At 44.1% G+C, this 15,233-nt stretch overlaps 1 protein-coding gene across 3 annotated transcripts in view; it reads right to left on the reverse strand.

Annotated features, from left to right (window-relative positions):
• Nucleotides 1-15,233, reverse strand: part of LOC137140967 (solute carrier family 12 member 7) — a 246,385-nt gene that overhangs the window by 76,926 nt on the left and 154,226 nt on the right. For all 3 annotated transcript variants that reach the window (XM_067529728.1, XM_067529736.1, XM_067529746.1), the window contains one exon: nucleotides 14,314-14,433. In XM_067529728.1, the coding sequence (XP_067385829.1) occupies nucleotides 14,314-14,433 (120 nt within the window). The remainder of the gene's footprint in view (nucleotides 1-14,313; nucleotides 14,434-15,233) is intronic.

The raw sequence follows: 15,233 nt of genomic DNA on the forward strand, positions 1-15,233 counted from the left end.
CGGGGATACCTTTGCAGTTTTGTTATGCAGTGATAACCAGCCTGTTTATGTCCCTGCTACTAGATTATTATTGTGAGTGTGATATGGGGAGAAACTCTTGCGTAGCAACAGTGGTCAACCTGCCAGCAGGGTCCGCATTCTATCTACACCCAATGCAGCCGGACAGCCTCCTACCTGAACACCACAACGAAACCTGTGTGTCAACTGGACCACAGTTCAAGGGGGCCACCGGGACTGGGGTGCGTTGGTGGCAAACATCACCATGAACAGTAACTGGACCACCAGACAGATACAGGGGCATATTTGGGTGGTGGGGAATAGGAATATATCTTGGACACTTGCCCCAGCCATGGATTTAATCATTGTTAGGTGCCCAGGGGAAGCCCTCTTGGGGGTGGGGGAACCCACTTGGGCCAAGCTGGAGGCAACCCGAGTATGGCTTCTAAGTTGCCCAGCAGCGGGTACCACTGGAATATTATTCCTGAATGAAATGTTGGTAGTGTATGCTCGTAACTTGTTAGGCTGCCCTGGCAATTCGGGTCAGCCAAGGACCTTTGCCTATTTATGGTATTACCCACTAACTAAGGCCGATACCCCTTCCCTGGGCCGTATTGCTGCCCGAGGGAGCGTCTACAGTGGTCAATCCGGTGCCTCACCCAAAGGCACTGTGGTGTGGCAATTGTCAGCTTGCCAGCCTATGATACGTGCAGCCCAACTCCGGGACGTCACATTAACTTTTGTTATGTCCCGAGTTAATGTTTTAAGTTATGTCCCAGGGCACTGGCAATATACCCACTTTATGTGGCCCATTCCCCCACTGCGCATCCAACGGTATCTGGGCGTAGTACTAGCTGGAGGGTGGGTGTAGCAGTGGGGGCCCTCAATCAATGGGATATTGAAGCACTGTGGAACAAGCTTATTAATCCTGGAACTGCGATGGGGAATAGTTTGATTATCCTTGCTCACTGGGGGCCCTTATTGGGAGCCGTTAATACCCGCACAGTTGAGTCCCTCCAAGCTGCTTGGGCCTGGAATAATAAAAGCCATTGGCAAACATTCCAGAGCCTGGTAAGCATTTCTGACACCATCAATGCCACTACCTGCATGCTGTGGCAGACAATTGCCACCAAGCAATATTTGGCCTTTTATTTGCAGTGGCAGCAGAAATGGGCCAACCATTGGCAAGAACAGTTACAAATGTCCCCTTTGTGGTGGGTGGAGCCTAAACACTTCTGGTGCCAGCACCACCTGTGCCAGGCCCGCCTGCGTGTGGCAATTCTGTGGCGAGATGATATTTGGTGTCCAATTTTTATGCTTCCCATTCAGAGGGGAGTAAGGTTTTGGCTTCCCCAAGTGGATTCCCGCATGCTGGATTCACATGATTTCATGGTAAATGTGGCCCGTTGCACCCTGTGGCAACGAGGCTGGGTGTGCCCCCTATCCAGATGAGATTTAACCCTGTGCCTTCACCTGGTGTCTGGGGAGTGTACATGGCATCAATATGTCATAAATGGCACTGATGTCTATCAACGCAGCCCGTTCTCGGCTTGCGTGGTTACAGCCAGCACAGTGCGGTGGTCATCTGGGCCAATTTATATAGGGCCAGAGGTAGATTGCAAGGACGAGGTTACCTCCCTGATGGATCTTGATACCGGGTGAAGCTATATGCTCACTGCTTATGAGACCCAGGTACAGAACCTAAAGGTCACCCTACCACACCCATGGCTTCAGCAATATCATATATTTTTGCCCCGAGCCCACGAACTGCAATTAGAAGGGCGACGAGTTCAGCACCTGTTTGCCCAAGCCGAGGCTGTGGCCGGGGTAGCAATAGTCAGGATGACAATTGACAGCCAAGGGGTGGTTCGCTCAGCATACCATGTTCAACAGTTAACAATACATCACAGGTATGTTTTTCAATTGGTCCCCGGGGGCCAGTAAATTTTTAAATTTGATGTTACATTCAATTGTACTTATGTTACTGGCGATCATAGGGGTTAATATTTTGAATGCTTATGTTTGTTGTAGATTGAAGAAGGTGTATTGGAGTGTGTTGTATTCGCAGCACATTACCTACGGTCAGACTATACCCGCCTAGCCAAGGGGTGGATTGTAGGCTGCGGAAGAGATTCTGTGATGCGTTGGAGAGAGATAGTGGCTTGACGGATCTGGTCAGAACCGGTTTGATTAGAAACTCTGCTCAGCCTGGTAAACAGGTTTCGCAACCTGTTGTGCAGCTTGTTTGGGTGCCAAGAGGAGGAGAAAGTGAGGAAAGAAGGTCATGTGCTGTAAATTAGCCAATGCTTGCTGTTCCCTAGAGAATGCTGTATAAAAGCTTGAAATGCAAGCTGTGTAGTGAGACTCGGCCATGAATCCACAAGAATTGCGTGGTACAAATCCCCTGCAGCCCGCTTCACAGAGCTCATTTGGGTATCCCTCTGCTGATTGAAGCATAAGCCGTGATTAAAGATAAGTATACCTAATTGGTGTGGGCGTGTTTTTATTCCTCACCTGGTATCCAGAACCTGCAGGCAGCTGTGATTGAACTCTACCTGGCATAACAGGGGCGAGGAGTCCGTTATGGCTCAGCTCAGAGCCAGCAAAAGGAATCTGGACATTTACAGGAAGATATCTCAGGGCAGGCTGGAGAAGAGACACAACAGGGACGCGCAGCAGTGCCGCGTGAAGATCAAGGAGCTGCGGCAGTAATATCAGAAAGCCAGGGAAGCTAATAGCCATTCTGGCTCCTTGCCAAAAACATGCCACTTCTATGAGGAGCTATATGCAATTCTCGGTGGCGACCCCACCACGGTGCCACCCTGCAGCATCGATACCTTTACTAGATCACAGTCCATGGACAATGATGAGGACTCCATGGACGAGGAGGAGGCGGCGGCTCAGGAGAGCAGGGTGCGGGAGAACGGGGTGTCTGTTCTCCCAGACAGCCAGGACCTATTCCTGACCCCAGAGCAGTCCAGCAGCACACAGGACAGCACTAGTGATCCCGGGGAAGGCATATCTGGTGAGCTTTTTTTCTTCTTAGCAGTTCTTTCCTTTTAAATGGGGGGAAGACCAGGAAGGGGATTTCAGGCATTTAGCGGAATTTACTGGGGGGGGTTACCCCTGGGACAGATTATTTATGTGATGAGATATGCTCTGAGAATCATCAGTTGATAACTCACGGAAACTTTCATGTAGGTAATCTGTTATCCTTCGCAAAAGGTTTCAGGGGAGGGCAGCCTTGCTCCTTCCTCCCTGGTAGGATACTTTGCCGCACCACGCTGCAATCAAGGGAGGCGGCATCATTGCGGAATACAGCATAGCAGCAGAAGGGCCAGGCTGGTACCCTGCTGCATGCAGCAAATCTTCCCTTTCCTTATGCGTAACCCTCAGGAGAATATCATCGCTCATGGTCACCTAGGGAAGACGGCGCATGTTTAAAATACCCGAGCTATACAGCAGATGCCCTGTACCTCTGTATTCCCCATTGTAGTGTCCTACCAAGTCACTTTAATTATTTTCATTTGGTTTCAGAAGAGACTATAAACCCCTCCGCACTGTCCGCAGATCCCCTGTGGATGCCTTGTGACAAAACGGTTATCCAAATTAAACTATGTTCCCCAAGCACCCCTCTAATACAGGGCATTTTAAATAATTTTTTTTTAAAGATCATTAATCGTAATTAATCTCTGTAGCACAGTGAGGTGACCCTGATTTACCACCTCTGTAACGGCACAGCGAGCCGACCCTTCTGGGATGTTAGGAATGGAATTAGGGTCTGGGTTTGCCTTGTGCACTGCAAGGGGAGTATTTTCTGCATTGTTGCAGTTGTATCATTTTCTTCGGTCTGCTAACGATGACAACCTTGTGAATTTCTTTGCGTTCTGTAGACACCTCAGCCTTGGCCCAATCCTCTAGAAATGCTGTGGAAAGACTATCACAGATTAGAAAGAGGGAAAAAAAAAAGAAATCAAGAGACGATACGTTTGGCGAGCTCATGAACACCTCCGTGGTCGCAGAGATAGAGCTCAGAGCGTGGCAGCTAACCTTGTCCCAGAATATGGACATGGACAGGGAGAGTTGCAGAGAAATGCAGGAGCATGATCGCAGTACCACGCAGGAGATGCTGCGAATCATGCGCGACCAGGCAGACATGCTCCAGCGGCTGGTGGAGCTTCAGGAGGAGTGGAGGCCAGACAGAGTCCCACTGCAGCCCCTCCATAATGCTCCTTCGCCTATGGCTTTGCTGCCCTTCCCCACACCCAAGAGGTCTCGGAGGAGAATGGCCAGGCTGCAGTATGTGATGCACTCCACATCGGTGGAGGTGGGCAGAAAGCAGCGGCAGTCCCGCTGACAGCTGGCCTGCAAGCAACCACACTAGTCCCTTGAGACTGTGAATGAACACTTCCTCCTTCTCCCCCCATGACTTGAATGTTCATAAATAAAAGTTTGCATCATTTCAACACGTTTCTTTATTAAATTATATCTTGTTTGGGAGGGATTTGGAGGGTACTGATATCGATGGTGGGGGGAATGTTGAGCAAAGGCAAATAACAGGAACAGAAATCAGTTCTGCATCTTATTGCAGAACCTGGTTTTCAAAGCTTCCCTAATGCACAGCATTCCGCAGTTAGCTCTCAGCGTATTGCTGGCATCCAGCTGCTCAGAATTGGCGACCAGTGTTTCTGCCTCCACAGCCCAACCCTGGGGGAACCTCTCCCCCTTTGCTTCACACACATTATGAAGAACACAGCACACAGATATCACTGATGGGAGGTTCTTTTCACTCATGTCCAGTCTAGTGAGGAGACTCCTCCATCTGTCCTTTAAACGCCCAAATGCACATTCAACAACCATTCTGCAAGTGCTTAATCTGTTATTAAAACACTCCTTGTCACTGTCAAGGTGCCCGGTGTACGGCTTCATTAGCCAAGAGAGCAAGGGGTAAGCAGGATCCCCCAGGATCACTATTGGCATTTCCACACCCCCGATGTGAATTTTTTGGTCAGGGAAGCAAGTGCCCACTTGCATGTTAGAAAACAGCTCTGAATTCCGGAATACACGCGTGTCATGCACCTTCCCAGACCACCTCACGCAGATGTCAGTGAAACAACCCCTGTGATCCACAAGGCCCTGCAGGACCATGGAAAAGTACCCCTTGCAGTTTATGTACTCGGTTGTTAGGTGGGCAAGCGCTAAAGAAAGAATGTGCGTCCCATCAATGGCCCCCCCCGCAGTTTGGGAACCCCATGGCAGCAAACCCATCCACTATGTCCTGCACATTTCCAAAAGTCACTAGCCTTCATAGCAGAAGTCTACTGATGGCCCTGCACACTTGAATCACGGGCAGCGCCCACTGTAGATTTACCGATTCCGAATTGATTCCCAAACGACCGGTAACAGTCGAGGGTTGCCAGCTTCCACAGAGCGATGGTGACTCTCTTCTCACCGTCACAGCTTGTCTCAAGCAAGTATTCACACGCTTCTGGGACAGGGCCAGCTCTGAGCAAAGTTGAAGGAAAAATGGCCTTTCACATATGGAAGTTTTGCAGACACTGGTCATCATCCCACAGCTGCATAACGATGCAGTCCCACCAGTCTGTGCTTGTTTCCTGGGACCAGAACTGGCGCCCCATGGACTGCAGATGATGCGTTACAGCCTGCAGCAATTGGGAATTGTTCTGCTCGATGGCTTGGAGCAGGGCAGCCTCGGTGGCATCCCAGTTGCCTATGCTTCAGCTTCTTGCTCTACTTCAAAAATACTCAATGATAAGCCGTAATGTATTTGTGACGCTCGCAATAATAGTGCAGAGTTGAGCAGGCTCCATGTCTCTGCAGCAATGGCAAGCGCACAGCGTAAACAAACGGCGCGAAAATCGGTTTCCTGTTTGTTTGGGGGAAAAAGGGAGGAGAAAGGAGTGTTGCATCATGGGACAATGAAACTCGTCCCAACAGCCATTGCAGCTAGTTGCACTGTGGGATAGCAACCCACAGTGCACTGCTTTGAATGTGGACACAAGCATGGTGAGTGTGGACGCACGAGACCGGCACAAACAGCGTGGTGTGTACACGCTCCAGCGACTTCTAAAAATTGGTGGGTGAAAGTCGACTTTAAGTAAGTCTACTTCACTCTGCAGTGTAGACATACCCTCCAATCATTTTAGTTACTACCCTTTTCTGTACCTTTTCCAATTCCAGCATATCTTTTTTTGAGATGGGGTGATCAGATCTGCACAAAATATTCAAGATGTGGGCATATCATGGATTTATAAAGAGGCAATACAATATTTTCTGTCTTATTATCTATTCCTTTCCTAAGTATTCCCAACATTCTGTTAACTTTTTTGACTGCCACTGCACATGGAGTGATTTAACTTGCAGGGATTTCACTTTTGGTTTCACTTTTGGTACCTTTTAATTTCTGTTTAAATAACTTCCTCTTTTTTGTGTAGTTTCCCTTTCTGAAATTAAATGCTACCGTGGTGGGCTGCTTTGGTGTCCCCTGCTGCAGGGATGTTAAATTTTATGTTATGGTCACTATTACCAAGCGGTTCAGCTATATTCACCTCTTGGGCCAAACCCTGTGCTCCACTTAAGACTAAATCAAGAATTGCCTATCCTCTTGTGGATTCCTGGACTAACGTCTCCAAGAAGCAGTCATTTAAGGTGTGAAGAAACTCTCTTTCATCCCATCCTGAGATGACATGTATCCAGTCAATATGGAGATAGCTGAAATCCCCCATTATTATTGAATTTTTTATTTTTGTAGGCTCCTTAATTTTCCTAATAATTTCAGAGTCATTATCACCATCTTGGTCAGGAGTATATCCCTACTGCTATATTCTTATTATTCAAGCATGGAAATACTATCCATAGATATTCTATGGCACAGTTTGGTTCATTTAAGATTTTTATTTCATTCTACTCTGTGCTTTCTTTTACACAGAGTGCCACTCCCACACCAGTATGACCTATTCTGTCCTTCTAATATATTTTATACCCTGTTATTACTATGTCCTATTTATTATCCTCATTCCACTAAGTTTATGTTCATTTAACATGAGGCACTGAAGTTCACCCATCTTAGTAATTGGTCCTCTTAAGCCCACAATATAAGGATATAACAAACTAAATCCAATAATCAATTTTAGATGGCAGAATTAAATAAACATGTTAGCTATTTGAGCACTGGCAAAAGATTAACAAAAATAATTCCTCTCACTTCAGAACTGGCAATAAAGCCTCTGCTTTATTTATGAAGAGGATAGGTACTGATTGTACATTTACACAGCCTGTGACAGCAAACTTCCCAATCCGGGTCAAAAGAGTCAGGCCTGCACTACTGTGCTAAGAATAGTTGTGTGAATGCAGCAGCTTGGGCTAGAGCTCGGGCTTTAAAACCTAGAAAAGAGGGTGGAGGCTTCAGATCCCAAGCTTCAGCCCAAGATGCAACTTCAAAGCATTGTCTACACTGCTATTCTTAGAGTGGTAGCACGAGCCCTATGATCCCGAGTCTGTTGACCTGGACTGGCAGGCTCGATGCTGTGCACTATGTCGACATACCCTGATACAAACAATCAGGATCAGTTCGTAAACTGGGCACAACTAAACAATGTGTGTTTTAATATGTCTAATTGTAAATATATACATCTAGGCCATACTTACATGATGGGGGATCCTATTCTGGGAAGCAGTGACTAAGAAAAAAATTTGCATAAGCTCCCAGTGCAACAAAGTGGAAAAAAGAGCTAATGCAATCCTTGGATGCATAAATATGGAAATCTCAAGTCGGAATAGAGAGGTTATTTTACCTCTCTCTGTATTTGTTACTGGTGCAACCACTGATGGAATATTGTGTCCAGTTGTGGTGTCCACAATTCAAGAGGGATGTTGATATATTGAAGAGGATTCAGAGAAGAGCCAGGAGGATGTTTACAGGATTAGAAAACATGCTTTATAGTGATAGACTCAAGAAGGTCAATCTATTTATCTTTACTAAGATAAATAGAAAAGGTTAAGGTGTGACTTGATTACAGTCTATAAATATCTAGATGGGAACAAATATTTAATATTGGTTTCTGCAATCTAGCAGAGAAAGACACAACATGATCCAATGGCTAGAAGTTGAAGCTAGACAAATGTAGACTGGAAAAAGGGTGTACATTTTTAATGGTGAGAGTAATTAAATAATGGAACAATTTACCAAAGCTGCGGTGGATTCTCTTTCACTGACAATTTTTAAATCAAGATTAGATGTTTTTCTAAAAGATATACTGTACAAATTATTTTGGGAAAGATATATGTCCTGTGTGATGCAGAAGGTCAGACTAGGTGATAATATTGGTTTCTTGTAGCTTTGGAATCTATGGATCCATGAATGTGAGACTTGCTTCCTTAGAGAACTCAATATATAATCTGATAAGATACATTTTTGCAAAGATTTTCCTTAGTAAAAGGAATTAATGTGACACAAAAACCTTCTCTCCATCAAAACTGTTATTGATGTTTCTGGAGAAATATCCCACCTGTGAATTACCTCATTAGCTGGGGCCTATAACCTGTGGGAAGTTTTGAGCTCCACTGAGTATAGAAATGCTATGGTCATGTTATGGTCATTCATCCATCTCCATTCTCATTCCTTCTATACCTCTCATCTCTACTGTTATATCAGAACTGTGAGAACCAGAAATAGAGTGACCAGATGTCCTAATATTATTGGGACCATCCCAATATTAGGGGATTTATGTTATATATGCAACTATACCCCCCCTCCCCAAACCTCCAAAAAATCAGTGTCCCAATTTTTCACATTTGCTATCTGGTCATCTTAACCAGAAATTAGTTTGGTTCTGACTGTGAGGAATTCATTGTAGAATTTAGGTGGTCTACTATAGAGGTGGTCAACACACGGGATTTCCAGTTTGCAGGAAAGGATGAAAAAGCCCAGAATAAAACAGTAGATTTTTCTCATAAGATTTTCTAATTGTTAATGTTTTAAGAAGTGGAAATAGAATGTGCTTTGAGACTTAAAAATGTAATTCCATTATTACTATATGATTCTATAACAAACAGTTGTTTTTTTACTGGTTCAAACAAGTAAACGGTCAACAGGAGACACAAAGAAGGCAACAGATTTTAGAATTTTGTCCTTCCTAAACAGAACTTAATTGCTTTGCCCTCATAAAAAGGTTTAGAAAGGTAAGGTATTAGAAATGGAATAGATGGATGGCAACAAGGAGACATAGGTCTCTTTGGACTATGGATCATTCCAGTCACCCATATGGATCACCCGAGGGAGGACCCCAACAGCGTGAATGGACCAAACCAGGCCCAGCAGCTAAGTCTGCCCGGCAACAAAGGAACCGGGCCACAATAGGACCACCTGGCCAGCCCAATCAGTGGCAGTGGGGCGGAGCCCCCACAGGAAGGGGCGGTATAGAAGGCTGGCCCCAGAGCTCAGTCTGGGAGAGATCGCCGCTGGAGACAGACGTACTGCCCCGCTGGCAGAGGCCTAGACTGGAACAGAGCCACCGACCAACCCTGGCCCCTTCCGGGCCTGGAGACTGGATAGAGCCCTCATGGAGCTGGACCAGGCAACCCAGCCAGAGCAACTGGCCCGAGGTACCCGGACCCGGGACTGGACCGAGCCATCGGACGGGGCGGAGACCCCGGAGCAACCTGGGTGGAGGATACCCCCAGAGGCCGGACGGGACCTGGAGGAGCTGCCGGAAGCCGAGCCCTTCCCCGCACCAAACGACCTAGCGGAGTTGCCCCTTGAGGAGGAGCTCCTCGCACTGCCGCCCGTGGATGAGGAGAGACTGATGGGCCTACCCTGGACCGAGTACCCCCGTGATACCAAGGAGACAGGTACTGGGGCCAGCGGGGAGGAAGTAGCCCAGGGGCAGCCAAAGCCTGTGGCTGAATCTGAGGCCTGGTTGGCGTATTGCGGCGGGAGCCCTGCCGGCACAGTGGCAACCGCTTTTGCCACTGCTAGGGCCCTGGGCTGGGATGCAGTGGAGATGGGTGGGCCTGCGTTCCCCCTCCCTTCCCCTTCTCTAGCCACCCCGGGGAGAACCTCCTTCTCCCTACCATTCCAGACAGCGAACCCAGTGCTGGCTTACTCGCTCGCCCTGCCCGAGGGCCAGAGCAATAGACTGCTTGCTCGTCGAAAGCGAACAGTTTCCCCTTCGTTTGGAAGGCACTGTGGCCTCCCCCGGGGCCAGAGCCCAAGGGAGGACCCCAGCAACCAGGCCAGTGACGACAGCCCGGTGACAGGAACAAAAGCCAGAAAAGGTTGATGTCCCCTGGATAATCGGAGATCTGAAACGTTGAACTATGCCAGTCTTTTCTTGAAGAAACTGAAACAATGGTTCCCAGGTCCAGATTAATTAAATCAAGCCCCCAGAAGTACAAATTTACTGAGGAAAAAAGGGAAAATGGAAGCTTCATTGAGAGAAAAGGTGCAACTGGGTCAGCATCCCTGCTACAAGAATGATAGGACCCATTCATCCTAAGATATTACAGACCTGCCTGGATAAAAACATTCTCCAATCTACCCCATTTTAGACAGTAGTGACACAGTAGTGACAGAAACACTTTGATGGGTGGACTTTATGTCAGAGCATTGGAGTACTGGGAGATCCAGCAAATTCAGGTCCAACCCCCACTTCCACAACAGATCCCCTGTGTGATTCCCCTCAGTAAGCCCAAAATACAGACAACATAAAAATTACACCAAAGGGATTATGAAGACAAAATCATCAATACTTTTCACGCAGAGGGTTTAGAATAGGCCTGTTCACTTATAATGAGGGATGACCCCAGATTGTTGCTGGCCACAGGTCAAGGCCCTGCTGTCAGTGATAACTGTCTATGGTATCCACTGATACCATGCTGATCACATCAAGCTTCCTTCCTGTTGAGGTTTGTAGTCTGAAGCTGATAAGAAAAGGAGTAGAGGAGAACCAGAGAGAAGCAAGGACGGACAACAGAAACCTTCTCAAGGATGTTCAGCAGGCTGCTGCTGAGGTTGTCTACTTCCTTTATACATTGTGATGAGGGCTTTGCCTAGCAACTAACTACTTAGATCATTGCATGAATTAGGTGAGTTCTGGAGATGCAGTCCACAATCCATAACTGCAACCAGACAAATCTTCTTGATACACAAAGCAAAGGAGAGAGAGAGAGAGGAAGAAAATACTGTCAAGTTTTAAGCAGCATCCTACAAAATAGTGCCTTGTACAATTTTTGTAACCTCTTGTTTGTGATCCAATAATCCCAGAGTTCTCTCTTAAAGGAATTAATTTAATCATGGAAGGGAAGCAACAAAGATGATAATGCAGAACAAGGCCAAGTGTGGAAATTCCCTTTAAGGGAGTATTCTAGGTATATGCAGACACTATATCAGATTAGGGACAGAATAAAATGGATACATTTTGTTTGACACATGCACAACCTATGAAAACCTTGCTCATTGATCTGTGTACTCAGCAACCACATTGCTTCGCAAGAAAAGGGATGGAAAAATCCCCTTTGTACACATTCCTTTAAAAAGACTAATCCTATGACTATCTCACATAGGGAAGGTTGTTCCATTATCAACACCTAAATAGATTTAAATGAGAAGGAGGAGTTAGCCACATTTAGAATTGCATCCGAGCACCTGCTCTAGCACTCTAGTCAGACTCTGAGAGGAGTCAGATTCAGGAGAGGCTTCTGAGATAGTCATTTGGAAGGGAACCTGTTCAAAGAATACAGAAGATATGTTCAAAAGATTTTTCTTTCAGAGACTGAAGCATGCTAGAGGAGAATAAGAGAGCTGAGAAACTTAAGACTCTTTGGTTTGATGAGCACCCCTTAAAGGGGAGCCTTCAGTGCTACCAGAGCCAGGAGCAGTGTAGCCAAGTTTGGAGCAGAGCACCGAAAGCAGAGGCATGGGATTCAACAGCCCAAGTTCACAGATGCGGGTTGCATCGTTTTGATCAGTGTCTAGTTGTGTGCCCCATAGGACCTTCTTTTTATCCATATCTCCATTGAATAATGGTCCTCTCCTTCTCCAAGAGAATGCATGATCATGTACCTAATTGGCGAATAGACACTCTTAGGTAAGATTGCTTCAATCCATCCTTCATAGAGTCCAATAGATTAGTAGATTCTAAAACCAGAAGGGACCATAGTGATAATCTAATCTGACCTTCTGTATTACATAGGCCATACAATTTTCCAAAAGTAATTCCTAGAGCAAATTTTTTAGAAAAAAAATCCAATCCTGATTTAAAAATTGCCATTGATGGAGAATCCACTACCACTTGGACTGGTTTCAGCTTCCAGTCATTGGTTCTTGATTTGCCTTTCTCTGCTAAATTAAAGAGCTCTTTGATTCCCAGTATTTTCTCTCCATAAAGGTACTTATGCAACATAATCAAAACATCTCTCAATCTTCTTTTTGATAAACTAATCAGACAGCTCCTTAACCCTCTCACTGTAAGGCATTTTCTCCACCCTTCAAATATTTTTGTGGCTCCTTTCTGCACCCTATCCAATTCAATATTCTTTTTAAAATGTGGACACCAGAACTGGATGCAATATTCCAATATCAGTCTTACCAATGCCATATACATAGGTAAAATTCCTAGTCATTACCCATTTATACATCCAAGGATTGCATTAATCCTTTTTGCCACAGCATCACTCTGGGAGCTCTTTTTCAGTTTTCTGTCCACTTGAACCCCTAAATCCTTTTAAGAGTAACTTTAATACAGTCCCTTCCTGCCTTCTGTAAGTATAGCTCTGGGGATTTATTCCAACATTCCAAATCCCTGAGCAATTTCAAACACCTACCATTAAATAATAAAAAAAACCTGTCAGAGAGGAGTTTCTCCTCTCCAGTCACATGCAGAATTTCCTCACCTTCCTGAGGTCCAAGATGGGTCTGATAAGGGAAAATAACTTACTAATAATTCTACTTCTTTGATGACATAGCATATGATGATGCTGTTGGATTTGTGCTTCCCAGGGCAAATCTGGCAAAGCTCTCACAGTGCAGAGATTTTGGATCTTCAGGGGCACCATTACTACAGTAGATCACAACCCAGGCACACTTCGGGCTATTACATGCTCCCCCAAAATGCGCGCATGCACACTCCCTCTCTTTCAGACACAAACACACACTATGAATGTCAGGAATGGATACTGACGTGTATGTGCATGCATGCTCAAGTGATGCAAAGCACCTGTAAACTTAAAGCAACTAAGTGTACCTAATGAATCTGGTTCTAAAAACTGAAAATGAAAAAGGGATCTAAGACTGATACTATAGGTCTACAAATCTTCAAAACATTTAATCATCGTATTATAGCTGTCTCTTTGGATCTGTTTATTGATCATAAATGAAATTCTTGCTTTCTTTTATTTTTTAAAGGAAAATTTCCACACAAATCCTTACTTAAAGTTAGAATAATAGAAGCAGGACCAACCCCAACTAAATCACCCCAGCCAGGGTTTTGTCAAGCCGCACCTTAAAAACCTCTAAGGATGGAGATTCCACCACCTCCCTAGGTAACCCATTCCAGTGTTTCACCACCATCCTAGTGAAAAAGTTTTTCCTAATATCCAACCTAGACCTCCTCCACTGCAACTTGAGACCATTGCTCCTAGTTCTGTCATCTGCCATCACTGAAAACAGCCTAGCTCTATCCTCCTTGAAACCCCCTTTCAGGTAGTTGAAGGCCACTATCAGCTCCCCCTCATTCTTCTCTTCTGCATACTAAACAAGCCCAGCTCCCTCAGCTTCTTATCATATATATAATTTATCTTTATAAATCCAAAGTTAAGGTTAAACTTAAAAGAAAAGAGGCCTTTAATACCTGGTATTTCCCTCTCCATAAGGGTACATATACACCCTATTTAACTCATTTCTTGATCTTCTTTCTGATAAGCCAAAGGTTAGCTACTTAAATCTCTTCCTGCAAGGCATTTTTCCCAGCCCTTAGGTAATTATTGTAGCTCTTCTCTGCATTATGTGTTTTCATAAACATACACAAAGTGTCTTGGAACTTTGACATTCCATCTGTCCTGCAGAAAGGAGTGCCTTTTTCATACATACTCAGGTATATCATTTTCCTTGAAATGCAGGAAATTTCTTGCAGAATAGGTGGAATTTTAGGGCTTCAAGACCATGTCACTATATTATATAAACTTTGTTCAGGTTGCTACTAGACATTAACATTCAAGAATAACATTTCAAATTTTGCTGGTATTAGTTCCCCAATAAATAAATTAAAAATAACAAATGAATAGAATACATTATCTTACCCTCTATATTCTATGTATTTGTAAATACATCCTGCAATTAGCATGGCAATCAAAGCATAGTACCAAGAGCAAATGAACATCAAGGCAAAACATAAACTCATCCCCAGGAATGAAAGAGCCCTAAAAAGAAACACATTTTTGAGTTTAACACATGCGTGCAAATCTTCTATGAAGTCAGTGCTTCCATTAAAATAACGCCCAGAAAGACCCCTCTAATAAAAAAAATACTATTTCATGAATTAAAATGTATTGTCAACAACTTCAATAATCATTTTGAAAATGCTGAATACTGAGTAAAATATTCAATATACACCTGCAATGGTCAATTCTGAATCTCTCTATTTGTGCCTACAACTCTCCTGAAGTTCTTTTATCCCTTAATATTATCTAACGTCTATAAATTATCAAGTTTGTTTTAAATTTCAATAAATATTCTTCATTTATATTATTCTATATTAATCCATGTTAAAATAGTCAATATTAACATTATTCTCATTAAATTCAATCTATGAAGTATGATATATTTATCTACTGATATGGTGCCATAAGTATCTCATGTGATAATAAAAACTGGTGTCTGATAAGTATCTGATGTGGTAAGAGACTAGAGAAACAGGTAGAGGCTTTTTTAATATAAAGATAAAAAAGACAGATGGGGATTTTAAAAAGTAAAAAAAACATTTCAAGGTTGAAGAACAGAAAAAGCAGAAATTTAAAAAATAAAAAATATAAACAGACAAATTTTAAAAAGAAAAAATAGAACTAAGAAGTGGTCATTAAATAAACATGCAGAGGTTTTTGGTTTTTGTTTAAATCACACCAAACAGAAATATGATGAAGTTTATAAATAAAAGATTAGATGCTGAGCACCAGCAATGACTAGATTTGGGCTGTATAATACATTCTTTACAAAAAAAAGT

Source organism: Emydura macquarii, unplaced genomic scaffold (genome assembly GCF_026122565.2).
Source record: "Emydura macquarii macquarii isolate MOO-44397 ecotype Brisbane River unplaced genomic scaffold, CSIRO-AGI_Emac_v2 contig_320, whole genome shotgun sequence".
NCBI classification, from domain to species: Eukaryota; Metazoa; Chordata; order Testudines; family Chelidae; genus Emydura; species Emydura macquarii.